The sequence below is a fragment of the Pelobates fuscus genome, chromosome 1 (assembly GCF_036172605.1).
Source record: "Pelobates fuscus isolate aPelFus1 chromosome 1, aPelFus1.pri, whole genome shotgun sequence".
Taxonomy (NCBI): Eukaryota; Metazoa; Chordata; class Amphibia; order Anura; family Pelobatidae; genus Pelobates; species Pelobates fuscus.
Genome location: NC_086317.1, coordinates 398532142 through 398549721, shown reverse-complemented (window position 1 = coordinate 398549721; position 17580 = coordinate 398532142). Strand labels below are relative to the sequence as shown.

At 38.3% G+C, this 17580-nt stretch overlaps 1 protein-coding gene across 2 annotated transcripts in view; it reads right to left on the bottom strand.

Moving 5' to 3' along the window:
• ARHGEF25 (Rho guanine nucleotide exchange factor 25) overlaps positions 1-17580 on the bottom strand; it is a 323971-nt gene that overhangs the window by 192041 nt on the left and 114350 nt on the right. Inside the window, exon 1 of one of the 2 annotated variants that reach the window (XM_063427544.1) lies at positions 7799-8166. The exons of the other annotated variant lie outside the window; for it this stretch is intronic. Coding sequence (XP_063283614.1) covers positions 7799-7892 — 94 coding nt within the window. The 5' untranslated portion in view covers positions 7893-8166. Of the gene's footprint in view, positions 1-7798; positions 8167-17580 lie in introns of those variants that run through there. 2 annotated transcript variants of the gene reach the window in all.

The window sequence follows — 17580 nt, the reverse complement described above, 5'->3', positions numbered from 1 at the left end:
TAATTTCTTGTGATACATTTCCCTTAATTTAACCCCTTAAGGACCAACCTTCTGGAATAAAAGGGAATCATGACATGTCACACATGTCATGTGTCCTTAAGGGGTTAAACATGCCTGTCCGTAGTGTTCCATTATATATTTATTGTATCCTGATATCTTGCTGTGTTAATTGTTTGAAAATTCTCTATATTAACACACATTTTGTTTCAGAGAATTCAAACCATTTTTAACCCTCTAAGTTTCTGAGATGTGCAAAATAATGCATCGGGTACAACTCAACCACTCATTGTCTTAACCCCTTAAGGACACATGACATGTGTGACATGTCATGATTCCATTTTATTCCAGAAGTTTGGTCCTTAACGGGTTAAACCCTTGTATTTACACATTCCTAAAAGGTATGATGCTCTAATCTCTAAAAGAAGGTATTATTGACTATACCCAGTCCGCCTCCTCTCCATAAGCCAGAGTCTATATCTATTAAAGCACAACTTCTCAAATTAGATAAACACATAATCATATCTCCTATGGTATTGAAATAAGATGTGTGCAGGTTTCTATTCTTTTCACATAAAAGAATTGCAACAAATAATAGTTACACTCTCTCTTGGTCCTGTGGACTAACCAAAGTATTCTCGCTGACCTCTTCTTGGATTTATGTATCATTTCCCCCCTTGGTTTCCATGTTGTCTGATCCACTGACACCAGTTATTATAAGTTTGCTACTGACTTCACCTCATCACATCCACGTTTTACCCTTAGGTCCTTGTTCCTGGTTTTAAATAGAGTTGTATCAGCATCATAGCATATTATAAACAGTATTCTGATTTGATAATTTTTTGTGCTAACATGTGTTACCATCACCTTCTTGCCTTTGTAATATTTTTCAGTCTTTTTTTTTATTCAAAGACCTATATCTATGGATAGTCATGCATACATGATACTTAGGTTGCTGCCTCAATTCAAACACAAAATATGAATTTAATCATTCTATTATTTTCTATTTTATTTTCTATATACAATAACATACTTATCACTTGTACGAAATGAATTATTCATTTTCAAATGTCACTGGGCTGAATTCTGCAGGCTCAAGGCATAGGTCATCTACGATATCATCACACTTGGCAGCAGATTATAATCACATGACTCCTTACAGTCTTTCTTACAGAGTGGAGAGATGGTTCCAGCGTGGTCTTCATGACATGACTTGACAAGTTTTCAAACTATTATTGGGATCATTTATTAATTAGAGATAAGTGGATTGGCCTGAAGTTAAAATGTTTTTTTAGAACTAGGTAGGTTTTTTTGAATGTTAAGATCTAAGTCCTTGGAATGTTGAAGACATTGAGCTATTACAATGCTCTGCTACAAGACCCATTTTAGCCTCTCTTCATAATCCTATCTTCAAACCTCACTTTAAGGAATTTAAGGACTTCTTTATCACAGACACATCTTGACAAATGGTCTACAATGACTAATCGGACATCTGAGTCACTTTAAAGAAGGAAGATTTTGGTTCTTTTAGTCAACTCAGAGATATCACCAATTGTGGAACCAATATAGTCCAAGTCATTATTGTGATTCAGCAATGCATATGGTTCTAATTTTTTTAGAGATATTTTAATCTTTAAAACATATTCTCTTTAATTAATTTTGCAGACTATGATGGCTAACTCCCCATTTCGGTGTAAAGCAGGAGTACTATAATCAATTGTAAACGTGTGCAAGGTTTGTCATGGTATCAAAACATCTATAGGTGGTTCTCAACTAATCAATAGGATTGTGTTATGATTCAAAAATCATATTGTAATAAAGAATATTTATAAAAATCATCATTTTAATAGTTTAATGAGCAAGAGTCAAATAAACCAATGTTATTTTAATAAAGTTATTATCAGTATCTGTTCCGTTCTTGCATTGATAAAAAAGACAACGATAATACTATGACAGGATCATTGATTTAATCACAAAAGATTACTTGAGTTACAGCATCTAAAGGTAATTTTTCTCTCTGTATTGTCTAGTCTCATCTCATTCTTTAGTTTGAGCAATCTCCATCACTTCCTCCAGACATTGTACATCCTTACATGCACCTAGCTCTAAACTCATACTATAATAAGATGCACAGAATTCTGCTCTGGATCACTAGCGTTGTATACACAACTATTGGCAAAATGAAAAAATAAATTTATCTTTGAATATTCTAAAAATAAGAACGCAAAGTCTTATAATAAGTAACAATGTAAAAAACAAGTTGTCAGGGGATTTCACATTCATTATTGAATAATATGCCAAACATAAATACAAAGTCTGCTATCCCATCCATTTTCATCTTAAAATAAAGCAGAGCGGTGAAACTTTGAACAGTCCCCAAAGGCCACAAACTTACCAGGTTTTATGGATATTCCCACTTGAGTCAAACTAGAGAATCCAGAAATACTGGGAAGCATGCAATCATTGAGGAATGGTTTGAGAATCAAAACCAAAGAGGACGTGACAAAATATACCAAGGGAGCAACAATGCCATTATTGTCAGAGAACGATGTCCTCAATTATCTGTCAGATCCTTTGTATAGATATCAAAGCATTGTACCCAGAAGGACATAATGAGTTTTCTGCTCATTTTCAAGCATGTCTAGGGTAGAAATGTTGTTCTTTCCATTTAAATGGTGTTCATTCAAATAGCTTCGGAAATGCTAAAGAATTAATTGATCCTATAAGAACAGAAGTTGTGACCATGAACCAATTGAGCTATTACATTGAAGGTTCTTCTTGGAGGTAATAGATTCATTTCTTAATCATTAGACAAGGTCTGTCTTTTAAGGTAATATAAGTAACGCCATTATATGAAGCTATCTGATGAATACAATCATATAGCTCGCCTTTATTTTCAGCTGTCCAAGGTTTCCCATGGTAAACTCTACAGAGAATGGCTAAAAACTAAGGCTGATTCAAATTGGAATCAGCAACCAGATAGCCATATGCATAGTATTGGCAACATAACACATGGATGAATGCATCCAAGGGTATGTTACCGTATAAATAGGCCCTAGAAGGGCCAAGATCAGACACTCATGTTTGCCTCTGTAAATAAACAGGATCATGTCTGTTTACAGGCTGTTCCTGAATATTTTAGACACTGTGCATTACAGCATTGCTTCCAAGAAACCAAGGCTTACAGCTTCTGACAGCAGGGAGGAGGAAAGGACGAATGATAACAAGAAATGGAATGAAATGGGGAACACATAAAAGCAGAGGGGGGTTGACTGAGACACAAAACAGAAACGTAACAAGCAGATGCAATTATTTCATCTCCCCTGCTACCTTTTACCTGGAAAATCAGCAGTAACGGAAAGATGGCATTTAAAAATCATTCTAATCTGTCAATGTAAACACATTTTGTTATTGTTTTTATTTTTCACTGAAATATTTATTTTGTATTACCTTTACTTAAGACAAGAAAGTAGGCAGGTGTCTGCTTGTAGCTAATCTAGCTATTGTTGTCCTACATCACCATAACCTTCTACCACCCTAGGGCTAATGTAAACTTTGATCCAGAAACAGTTGAAAGACTATCTTGTCACCAGAAATTCTATACGCAGTTTGGGAAGACAATTTGGGCACATAAAAAGTTTAAAGTAGACCATATTGAGCCTTTCACATGTCCCTCACCCATCTCTTCTAATATAGGGAGGTATGTACATTTGGACAGAGTGAGCAGGCCTAAATGTGACAGGTCCTTTGCCACTGGCACTTACCAAAGGGAGGTTCCCGATTGGAAAGAAGACATGTCCACCCAAAAACCAGTATGTCAGCCTGGTGTGCTGATTGCCAATCATGCTGGCAGGCCCTATTAAGTGCTGAACATTTGCAGAATACTATTAAAACATTGTATGCTTTGGTCCTAGTGCCCTTAGCATAGCACAAATGCATCTAATAACATGCGCGCACTACTCCTAACTGGTGTCTCAAAGAAGGACACCAGGGAAAACAAATTCATGACAGCAGTACATAACCACACAATTGCTACTGTCACACTAGATTTAGGAAAGTTGGGAGGCCTGCTCTCCTGCCTATTTATTGAATTCCTTCAGCAGTATATCCTAATAACAAGGGCTATCCATGATTTCTACAGAAGTTTAAATATATATTTGGAAATACAATAATATTTAGTGCTTAGGATCCCCTTCCAGACGGTCCATAGTGTTACAGTCCTAGCTGTTGTAAAGTCTTTGTTTCAGAGGCATGCATTGTCAACTTCTGTCAACGTCTGTGAATTGTAGAGGTGGATTGAAACCAGCATAGAGAAACTAATCTCCCTTCTGGCTGGGGGTCTTATACAGGCAATATAAATAGCATAAGCACACCTCTCCCACTCCTGCAGTGACTGTAATCACTCTGTAGGACAGCAGTGTTTGTTTAACACCAGAAGCCTCTCTTGCACACAGATAGGGGCCCTGAGTATACAGACTAGACCTGAGCCACTCTGCATTATTAGTTTCTCTGCACACAAATGACACAGCAAGCACCCTAGGGACTATACTTTGTTTGATATACTTCTACATTTTCATTTCATTGGCACAAGACGGAATGTTCTGAAATTCTATCATATTTGCATTTTTTTCCAAAGGTTGCCGTGGCATCCGCTGTGCAAAATATGTTAAGCAATATCCATTTATTTTCATATGGGATCGATTTACCATGCGGCGATAATATCTCTGAGGAGATTTGTCTTCAGTAAAAGAAAGCTCCTGGATGATTTTTTTTATAGAAGCTCTTAATTAACTTTATAACGATGCACTAAATAAATTAATAATATAGGGGTTAGTGTCGTATAGGGATTATTGTCATAGAATCGTTATTACTTTCATTTCATAACAGAACAGGTCACAAGTGTTTATCCTAATAATATCCAGCTATTTGGTTTAGGAATAGTCTTATTTTTAGGACATTAAAATTCTTCATTAAAAAAACGTTACATTAGTTATTCCTCTTGTGCCACATTGTAGACATGTTATAGTTGTATAGGGATAATTTTATGGTTTATGTCTCACCAAAAGCATTTTCAGAATGTCAACTCAGTGAACATTCTGTGTATCTGGAGTAATCAGCCTCAGATAAAGCAACTATCAATTTTCACATAAGGAATAAAGTCCAACATAATTTGGTGTCACTTAAAAGAGCATGCAAATGTCATCTTTACATTATGCTGCCTTAAATTAGTATATCCTCAAGCTTCCACAGTTTTCTTCTGAATACCATTTCTCCAACCCTTTTTTTGCCCCTGGGCTATAGGCCTCAAATCATTATTTTCCGGAGGCCAAGAAATTGCATGCCATGTCTAGGCCTCTACCTTGCCTGTCTAAGTAATCTGGGCTAAAACTGAAGAGAAGGCGTATCATACTACGTTGAGGTGTGTGTCCCAGAGGCACAAAAGAAGCCTTCTACCTAGAGGGAGGCGTGTGTCTCTCCGCAACGGGAGATAAATCTTACCTACACAGTGACATATTTTTTAGACTGTAAGCTCTTTCAACCAGGGTCCTCATCAACCTATTGTTCCTGTAACATTTTGTAATTGCCTCATCTATTGCTAAATTTCACCCACTATAATATTGTAAAGCACTGCTGAATATATTTTTACTATATAAATTATAATAATTGTTTTGTCATCGAGGCACAGAATGGGCAGGTTACCTATAGTGTTATTCTAAAACACATTGTGTGGATTGGAATGTTGACTATACAGTTTGGGGCTTAGTCTGGCAAAGTAGTGGCATTAGATGTAAAAGTGTAAGAGTTGGGAGGTGTTACTGTACTGGGTGTAGAACAGGTACCTGGATCAGTGTTTGGATGAAAAGTCTACATGTATATTTTTTTAATGAAGATAAATTAAGAAAGCGATGAAGGAAACGTACTGAACGTAAAAACGATGTTTGCGCTGGAAGCAAGCAAGATGAATGGCTAGATAAGTGATAATCACCGTGTAATTGGAAACAGGAAGGAATGTATGGGAACTTATCAGGAAAAGTCAGAGAAAGTCAGAAAGTGACAGCCTTAAACTGTGCGGCGTAGGAGTCGTAAGGATCATTTTTACAGCAACCATTTAAAGACAGTACATAACTGTGAGCAGCTGGAAGAGACAAGGGGAATCTGAAGTGGAGAAAGTGCATGGAGAAGAAGAAAAATCGCAGGAAAGACCATGTGTCAGGATGAATAATTTGTATCAACCCACTGAATGGCAGAGGGCCAAGTAAGGCACTGCAAGCAATTGTGACGCTCATCGTTCCGGCATTCGAAAGGTTAAGGGGGAGCATGTGAGATGAAGATATGAAGTGTTGAGAAAAAGCATGTGAGGGAACGAGGTTACTAGGATCGTTTATTGGAAGCAGTGGAAAGGAAGAAACATTTCTTACAGTTTCAGACACAGTCAGCACATGAGGGTTTATTCCTTAAACAGGGAGTTATGGTGAATTAAAAACTGAAATGCAAAACTCACACTAAAATATTCAAAGAAAGACTACAGCTGAATTGGTGATTTCTTCCAAATCAACAACTAAAGCCTAAATTTTGCTATTCTTTTTTTTTTTTTTTTTTTTACGTTTCACTACAAATTACCGTTTAGTGTATAAACCCCTGGTGAATTAACATTTCTGTTTTGAGCACTCTGTCCAAAGTGACTTTTCATAAGGATTTTCTATTGATTGCTCTTAAGCTTGAATGGCGTAATGTTCCTTAGTTCATTGTTTGAGAGACATTAGTAGTTTAAAAGCTCAGATCTATTAAAGACCCCACTTGTTTACGGAGCTGCCAAAAAACAGACCAACAAGATCCACAGAAAAAAAACAAATATTAGCAGCTAGTAGCAAATTTAGTGGAGTACCGGCTCTGTAGTCCGTGCTATACAATTACTCATGTCCACTCATCTATCTAATAGTGTCCATCACCAAGATTTTATTTCAGATCATGCAATCATCAATGAAAGACTGAAACTACACAGATGCTAATAAGTATTTTATCCTTTGCAAATTAATGTTTAAGGGCCCACATGATACAGAGCTATCTCAACAATAAAGAAAATTATCTGAAAGCAGGAACAAAAACTAAAGGAAAAATAATAATTTGATTATCCACTAGTTCTGGCACCGCAGTCATTCTATTCCATCAAGATAGGTATATAGTACAATTTAAGTGCTACAGTACACAGCAGAAACACAATCACATCTGATATTCAAGGTAACCAACATGCCAGACAGTAAGCTGGGTCTGGAATTTGAGACATCCTAAAAAGGGGCTGTAGTACTACATTTCAAAGTCCAGAGGACTATGGAAATCCCAAATCGACTTGGGATAGCCATGTTTAACCCTGTAGGGGCCAGACCACTGCCTAAACATCCGCAGGCATCCTATGAATACATCACAAAGAAATATCTGGAATACCAAATAGGACGTAGAAGAACACAAGTTGTGCACACATCATTTCATTTATTTGATTTGAAGACATGGTATTTGTGAACATCAACAGTCTTTTTGTGTCATATTGTAGCTGTGACAGACTCACTGCACATAATACAGCAATACTGTGTAGCCATCTGCTTAAACCTGTGAAGTTGTGAACGACTCTTGCCAGAGATCACTGTTTATCCAGGCAGCGTATGGTATGTGCTGGTACATATGACGGCACAAGACCGTACTTGGTAGCATGTATTATTATTATTGCCACTTATATAGCGCCAACAGATTCCGTAGCGCTTTACAATATACATAGATAAGGGAAATATTAGATCTTCGCACTAACCTCTCACCCGGGCGTAGCAGCAGCTGCACTGAGACAGGACCTTACGGAAGAGGTTTTGGCAAGCACAGCCGTGGCGTGGGTTGCCCCCTCTCATTGCTCCCCAGGCATGGCGACGCCGAGCCCGGTCCAAAGCATGCCAGTGATGAGGCACCCCAGCTCTGCCTTCCAGACAGAAGTAAACCCACCAAAAAACCAACGGGGTATGGAAGGATTGAAAAAAAAAAGATAAATATGCCTGGGAGCAGCAGTGAGTGAATATATACAGTACAGCGTAGTCTCAGATGTGCGGAGACTGGAGGATGAGTGAAAGAAGCCAGCTGCTGCCCTCAAGCTGGCTGAGCAAGGCTGGATGGAAGCTGTGTTCTAAAGTGGCAGCTTCACCGAGCTGTTCTGCTGCTTAGAGCTGCTTTAAAGGAGGAGTCTGCAGCTCTTCCATGAATTGCTTTTTACTCCCTCTGCTGCACTCTCTTTTTTTCCTAGCTTGTCCCTGTGTTTCTCCCATCCCTCATCCCTCTTCGATTAATCTCTATAACTCTACAGAATTTAGCATCACAAGTTTAGCACTAATTGTATCTATTACTTCTGTGATTACAGTATCATTAAAGCTTTACACTATCTCATGTACATAGACTTTATACTGTACAATTATTTGTCCAGGGCCCTTCCCACCTCTAGCTCTCTCTCATGAAAATGTACTTCCTAGCCGACCCCCCCAAACAAGCCGAGGCAAACTATGGGAAGTATGGAAATAATACAAACATCCCACAAAATTACCGGTATGTCCAGTCCGATTTACTAAACTAGCAGTTTTGTTTAGTTACAAATTGCAATTCGAAGGAATTTGGGCTGATCAAGTGATTGTGTGAATTCCCGAATTCTAAGCCACCATACAGACTATGAATGGGCATGTTTGCTTGGATTTACTGTACAATGCAAAGCTTCACCAGTGGCATGAAAAAAAGAGATTAATGATAAGAAAAAAACGTGATTGATGGTTAGGGGGACAGCCAGTACAGTTTTATTTATTCACATATCAATTAAGAAATAAGTAAACAAGTGAAAAAAGGTGGCAGTAGAAATGTATTTTTTTTATAAATATATTTAATATTTAGTAAATATTATAGTTTTTTTCTCTATCGGTCACATTTTCTCATTTGTTCTGTGAGCCAAATGGCAGGATTATGCTCCCAACAGTGTACTGCAAAATATATACCTGATAATATTCTATGTATATTTTCCACAATACACGGATTGTTCCATTTTTGCGCCCTTAGTTTTTCGGTACCAAAATTGAACAACATTCTGCTGAAATGCCGGTGATGACTAAAACATTCAAATAGTTTAAAAGAATACCATTCTAAACAGAAATATTGATACATGTTGATAATAAGAGAATTACTAACAAAAGAGCGTGATTTTAAAGGGACTCTGTAGTCACCAGAACAACTACAGCTTAATTTAGTGGTTATGGTGTTTATAGCCTGTCCCTGCAGTCTTCGCATTGTAAAAAGGCAGTTTTTACAATGCTGCCTAGTAACACCTCTACGGGGAGTCACTCAGATGGCCACTAGAGGTGCTTCCTAGTCCAGTGCTGTGTGGCGTTCAACATCCGCACACTCTGCATGGAGACGCAAAACATTCTCCATAGAGATGCATTGATTCAATGCTTTTCTATGAAAAGACGTTAAATGGTACAGCACAGCATTTTGCCACATGTGCAATATCCTCCCAATGCTTTCCCATCGGAAAGCATTGGATTGGCTGAGCTCATCAAGATTGGTGACTTCAGCCATGGAGGCGGGGCCAGCACAGCAAGGGAGAAAGGGTGAGTAAAATCACCAGTCTGGGCGATCGGAGCCATTCACCTAACAGACACACCAGCACTATAGTGGCAAGAATACGTTTGTATTCCTGACACTCTAGTGTTCACTTAAGTTGGAGTGCTTAGATACCTGGAATAATATTAACATTCAGAGGTTTTAATAGTAATAGTTACTACAATACACTATACTAAAACCACAATACATTACACCAAAAGTCACACAAGCAATTAGCATATGGCAGAGAAACAGATTGCAGTCTGCGGCAGCATTTTATGCTTCTAAGAACAAGCTACACCCAGAATCAATATGAAAGAATAGGAGGTAAATCATGGGAAAATAGAATTTTAGTGGTTTTGATGCTTGCTATGCTATTTTATTAACATTTACAAAAATGTTTTCAACATCTGCCTTAGTAATAGGAATCAATCTTAAAAAGCCCTAAGGTATGTTAAAAGTTTCCAAGAGTGACAATTAAACTGCAAAGTGACATATTATAAACTGTATCAAACAATAGTATTCATTTATGTGGTTCTACATTCCATGAACAACAAATTGCATTACATATTTTATCGTCAGCAACTTAGAAACACATTGCTATAGTAGGCCCTTTAATTGCTTTAATTGGCAATGAAACTCAACTGCAAGATATGACCTAGCAGGACACAGCTTGTAGCACAACAAGCCACCACTAGAGGATAAGCCTCAAGATTCCATTGGTAGAACTGGCAGTCCTGAATCTGGAATTAGTGTTTGAATTGCCAACTTAAAGGGACACTATTGACTCCTAAGACAACTTAATTTCATTGAAGTGGCCTGGGTACAGTGTCCCTGTCCACCTTAGCCATACAATTTATAGCATTGCAGTTTTAGTGAAAACTGCAATGTTTACATTGCATGGTTAATACTGCCTCTAGTGGCTGTCTGGGTGACAGCCACTAAAGGCAAGAAGTAGAGTACCACAGGCGTCACAATGTAGACCTCTATGCCAAAACATTGTATCTTTTTTTGTCCATTTTAATCTCCAATAAATATTTTTTTGCCTTCACCATACATTGTGGCGCCTGTGGAACTCTACTTTTTGTTGTTCCTGGTGGACTGCGGACCCCCCTCCACAGAGATACTACGTAAACTTACTTGTGTGCAGCACTCCTTTGACTTTAGCCACTAAAGGCAATACCTATGCAATGTAGGCATGTCCTACTGTTTCACTGAGATTGACTCTGTGAAATTACTCTGGATGCCCTCACCCTTTACATCGAGTGTCTTGCAAAGCCCACAGGAAAGCAATGATTCAATGCTTTCCTACGGGGAAGGCATGATGCGCACACGGCGCTCGCATGAGCATTAGGCTCCCCCTCATGATAACAATGGAAGAGGCGGAGCCAGCACCAAAGAACTACGGCACTAAAATCAGGTAAATGTTTTAAATGGGTTTTAACCCATTCATTGCCATAGACACCCAGACCGCTTCATCTCCACATCATTCTCCACCTCTGTCTTAGGTATTACAGGGATGGCAGAGAGAAATTATAGTGTTAGGAATTTGTATTCCTAACACTATTGTGTTCCTTTAAGTCACAGACTTCTGAGAAGGGTGAGATACTTGAATCTGTCCCTTGTGTGCCGTGTCGTCATATTCCGTCTGCACCTTTTCTGCCACCAGGAGCCCACATCAGCACTATACTCTTGCGCATGGGGAGAAATGACCAGATGGGGAAATGACAAGTCTTGACAGTGGTAGCTTCACCTTATGTCAAGCTTTCTCAGGCGTAGGAAAAATACTGACACAAAGTAGTCCCTAGTATGTCTTTTGACTAATGAAATGTGAGTATTTCAGAAAGATTTTATCTTGATGAAATATTCATTTTGAAGGGGGGAGGGAAGATAACAGTGTCGCTTTAAAGTATTCCACAGACAACAAAACTATTAGTGACCCTCCATGAGGATTACACTGTGGGAAAGGTGGCGACTCTCCAACAGTTTGGAGAGTTCAAGTGGAGCAGGAAGTGTGTGGGATCTCAACCTCCAGTCAAAGCTGCTCTTGACATGAGTACATGACATAATGAAAGAAAATGCTCAGGGTCATGTATGCACATAGCTACATCAAAATCTCTCTCCATGCATATGACAAACAATATACACACAGATCAGGGGCCTATGATGTCACATAGTGTTGGGATACATATAGCTGTAGCACTTTGAGCAATGTGTTGCAGTAATAATGTGTTGCAGTAATAATGTGTTGCAGTAATAATGAATAGTATGACAGGAGACAGTGGCCAATTGTTATATGCACAAATACTCAGCTGTAATGTTGCTTCGACTTCTACTTTTAAAAAATACTGTGTTAGTTACTACTTGAAAGTCTTTATATGTAATGCTTACTGGAGAAAAAGGACAACGTCATAAATTGTTGATTGACAATTCAGGGTCCAAAAGGGAAATCTAAAAATATTTGAGAAGCATGAATGCTAGAATTTCAGACAATAAACCTGGCTTTAAGGGATCGTATTAGGACGTACTGCTATACAGAATGAGCAGTGGGCATGTGGAAGTAACAGAATAGAACTCTGGGAGGAGTAATCAAGGCTAATATTGTAAAGGAATGCAAAACAAAAATACTTGGAAAAGTCAGGAGGCCAAATATGGCTAAATATTTAAATGAGATTTAAGTAAATAGGAAAATAGAAAAGGAAGTAGATGAGGCTATCGGCCTTTGTCAGCTTAAAATTATTGCTGGATTACAGTGTCATCAGCTCATAATTTTAACAGAAAGGGGCATTTAAAAGGGAAAAAAGAAAGAAAAGATATTTAGCATTCATTATTTATATGCCACAAATGATTGGTAATACACTAAAAATGAAAACTATTAATGCACACTGGTTAGAGGTAAATTGGTATATATTGCACAAACATATATCCCTAGCCCTATAGTGTCCTGCAACCTATCCAGATGTCCTGCCCGCCTTGGATGGTTTGGGAGGTGAGTAATACTTATCTTTCAGCTCCTCGCTGCCATTGCACCTCTTTGGCTGAGATCATCAACACTGATGAATCCAATGTGTTCCTAATAGGGAAGCATTGGAAGGTTAGTTCGCATGCTCGGCAATACGCTATGAGCAGCATTTCATCTATGACTTTAGTCAGCAGTAGCAAAGGAATAACCTCTAGTGTCTGTCAGGAAGACAATCTCTAGAGGTGAGATGCAATGCAAACATTGATGTACCTAAAGAACAGTTATATTTTACACAGTGGGCCCTGCCCCCAGACCCCTTTATTGAGATGAAGTGATCTGGGTGCTTTTAGTGTCCCTTTAAAGGCAAACTGTAACTTCCCAGGATTTTTTATGTATTTTTTTTACTTAATAAATATGTATTTATGAGGTGTGAATTTTTTTTTGAATTTTTTTCAAATGTATGATTATTGCATTTTATATATTGCCAACATATTCCACAGTGCTTTACAACTACAGAAAGAGGATATTTGAGGGGTGAAGAAGGCCCTGCTAAAACGAGCTTACAGTCGGTGACTAGACATTCACACCTCTTTATTCTGCAAGTTGGCACCCCATCTTCACTTCCTGTCACAATGTAATATACTCTGTCTGCTTCGGAGCTCGCATTGAGGAAGCATAAAGTGAAGAGGAGAACTGAAATTATGTTTATATTTCTAAATGTTGTTCATTTGCTATGTGTGCCCTGACTGTAACTTGACTGAACTGAATTGTGATGTCAGAAAATGGAGCATCACTAGTTATAGGAGGTGATTTTCAATGTTATGTCCCCCTTTATGTCTAAGTTAGCACATATATCACTGCCATAAATCTATGGTACTCTGGAGGTTTGCACAATTCTGTACATGTCTGCCAGATGATAATAAACCTAAAGCTTGCTGGTGACCTCAGACTCTCATGTACTGAAACAACCCAAAATGCAGCTTTATTACCAATGGCAAGAATGTTCTCAAAAACATGAATAGTTTTTTGTTTAGTTTTTCTAGTTTCTGTTTTTAGTCACTTTGCAGCGATTCTGTAAAAATACAACTGCATCCCATGCTTCTCGTATCTCTGAAAAAGGTTTGTCTTCACCCAACTGCCATGTCCACCAAGGGTGGACAGAGCTATCGGATATTTGTTGCAGAGAAAGGGTATGCTGGTACCAACATTGCTGCATTTACCACATCCTTTGTCAATAAGATCCTCTCACTCTACAAGCACCCTATCCTCTCACCTACCTACCTACCTACTATCTCTCGGTTTTAGATAGCTCTTTACGTTCTCTAATCCACCCAACTACCATCTACCCTAGGGATGAGTGGACAGCATTTATAACAACATTATAACTATTTGGCCTAAATGTCATACTCAGACTTATTTAGATAGAATGTTGGGTAGTATATCATTCGAAATACTGGATGTATACATTTGCGAGAAGAAGTTTCCTTGTGCTCCAGGCATTATAGTTACTTTAAGATGCAGTAAGGATATTCTGTTCTATGTGAAGACAATATAAATATTTGTGGCTAAAACATTAGTAACAAAAATACTGGCATTACTTACAAAGGTATATACACAGGGTAAATGGTATCGTAAAATCAGAGTCTACAAGGAGATCAGTTAGTAAGGGAAGATAAGGTGCTCTTCAGCATTGCATAGAAAAGACAGGAGACATTTTTTTAAGTCTAGTGGGTACATAGGACAGGCGACTTCAGATCTTCCTCTAGTAAGCTGTAATTTGCTTCCTAACAGTCCTTTAAGGAAAAAAAATTGCACATCCTTTCAGAACTTTTGTGTAATTTAAAAATAATTTCTGGGAAATTTTACATGAGTGGGTCTGACATGACACATTAATGGATTTCTGTAACTTCCTAAAACTTACCAGCATTTGGGTGTCAATTTAAGATAAACCAAATATTTAAAGATTGTTCTCACAATTAGTTCTCCTCTGTTTGCCCGGGTCTAAGCAGTGCAAGCACTGGTTGAGTAGCCTGGTTCAGCAGCACCTCTATAGCCAAAGCGGGCTTCCGCAAAGGGTGTCCACATTTCCAAACCAGATAGAACTTCATACTTATATCCTCCTTACAGAATAAAGCCAGTGAAAGGCACAAATGGAATCCAAACCACAAAATGTACAATTTTCAACTCTAGCGTAATTCTAACCCAATGTTAAAAAAGCAGCAGGAAGAGATATAATGGGCCTTGCTGGAAACTATGCAAGTTCTTGCCAAAACTTCTGCTCCAAACAGCTCGAGCAAACTTAGCCTTTAACCCTTCAGTTGCTAAAGGAACAAGTGAGGCAGTTTTATTCAAACTCCTAAAAAGTAAAAGCAACAACACATGGGGAATGCTAGCCACACAATAAGAACAGAAACACAAAACTAAGGCTGACTTTGCCAACAAAGGTTAAATATCTGTATAATAAGAAATCAGAAAAGCTATGCACATGATAAAATTAAAACAAGAATCCTCTGATGCTTGATTTCTAGATATACCACCCAAAATATAATCACATGATTTAGCATTTTGGAACACAGAGACATGTCTTTTCTGCTACAAGGCTTTGAAGAAGATAACTATCTTAGAACCATATACGTATAACTCTCATCTACATGTTTTAAGCAGCCAGTAGTGGCAGTGCAGTCTCGTAGGTTGTGATTCTAGATGCTATATAATAATTTGGACATATCTATTGTTAAAGATCAGTGGTATACCAAACCAGGGTCTTATAGCGGCATTCACTTTTCAGTATTTCATAAAGATATAATGTTTCATTGAAATCCCAGCACAATCCAAAGATATGATAAGACAAAGTAGGGACCACTTTATCTTCTGGAATAAACAGTGGTTGACAAAACTTAAAAGGCGTAACTTCGCCTGTCAACTTTTGTCAAATCCCAGAAGCCATCACAAATGATGGCTATGGGAACCAGGCTTTGTCTATGGAGGATCGTGCTGTATTGCAGGATCCTCCATAGACCGCAGAAGTTTTATTGTGCATGCGCAATAGTACAGCGTTGACATGTAGTGCCAGGAGATGAAGACGACCTGCAGCATCCTGATGTTGGTGGCAGTGAGGTACTGCTTGAGATAAGTAAAACTCCTCTCCCATGCACCCTACGCCCACCAGACTCATAACAGATCCACTTTATAATAATAATAATAATAATAATAATAATAATACAGCTCTCATCAATGATCTCCTATGAAGGAGAAGTGTTGTATCTACATATTAGGCAGAGAAATAGGACAGAACTTTTTGTTGTTTAAAGGGGGATAATGATACATTTTAATAGACATCTAGCAATACACTTGTAACAGCGAACATATGTTCCAGTAGAAAGATATGAATACATTCTGCAAAAATCCCATGAATACATAGAATGCCTGGAACTGATCTAAATGTGAACTATATTAAAATATTTTTGCAATTACTAACAAAAATGTATTTTCTGAACTGTGAGTATCTGATTTGCTGCTAACAGCTACAGACAAAATAAATTCCCACAGAACACTAATGTTTTTAAGCTACATATACGTTTTTAAAACATTATGGTTCCCACCGGTTATCATAGGAAGGGGAAATCCAACCAGTGATATATCCATTTAGTCACTGGTCTTGATTCTCAGTGTCAGTTGGCCATATCTCTATCAGAGATACATATTCCGTATACAAGGCTATATGCAGTCACTAAGGAATGGTGGAGGAGAAATTAAACAGGAAAAGTAAAGCTATATATGATTAGTGAACCACACACTATATATATATATATACTGATCAGCCACATTAAAGCCACCTCCATAATATTGTAAAGTCCCTTGTGCTCATAAAACAGCTCCGATCAGATGAGTCATGGACTCCACAAGACATTTGAACGTGTCCGGTGGGATCTGGCACCAAGATATTAGCAGCAGATTCCTTAAGTCCTGTAAGTTGCGAGGTGGGACCTCTATGGATCAAATGTGTTATTTCAGCACATCCCACAGACAGAGAGCATAATTGCCATGAAGGGGTGTTCAAGCTCTGTTACAATCTCTAGGTAGGTGGTACATGTCAAAGTAACACTCACATGAATGCTAGGACCCAAGGTTTTCCAGCAGAACATTGCCCAGAGCATAACACTGCCTCTGCCAGCCTGCCTTATTCCCATAGTGAATCCTGCTGCCATCTTCCCAAGGTAAATGATGCATACACACCAGACAGCTTTCTTCCATTGCTCCATGGTCCAGTTCTGATGCTCCATAGGTACTCTTGCTGGTGTGCGACTGCACAGCCCCATATGCAGCAAACTTGGATGCAGTGTGTGTTCTGATACCTTTCAATCATGGCCAGCATTATGTTTTACAGCAATTTGAGCTACAGTATCTCTTCTGTGTAATCGCACCAGACTGGCTAGCCTTCGCTCCCCAAGTGCATCAATGGGCCTTGGGTTCAAATTACCCTGACACCGGTTCAATGGTTGTCCTTCCTTGCTCCACATTTGGTAGTTACTAACCACTGCATACAGGGAACACCCCACAATACTTGTCGTTTTGGAGATGCTCTGACCCAGTCATCTAGTCATCACTATTTGGCCATTGTCAAAAAAATGAAATTCAAGAACTGACTGTTCGCTTGCTGCCTAATAAATCCCACCCCATGACAGTTGCCATTGTAACGATAAAATCAATGTTATTTAGTTCACCTGTCAGTGGTTTTAATGTTGTGACTGCTCTGTGTATACCACACTATGCACAAAATAGAAAGGCAATGTTGTGTAATATCCTCTAAAAAATATATGTATGTATTATTTTCGTGATAATGGTTTATTGCTCCAATGTGCAGTGGCTCCAGATACCTTTTAAGCAGGCATATCACAGTATTGTATTTAAAGGAATACTGGGTAGAATATTTAAAGTCATTTAATGGGATTTAGACACGTTTAAAGCAGTTTAACATTGAATGGTGAGACGGTGCCATAGGT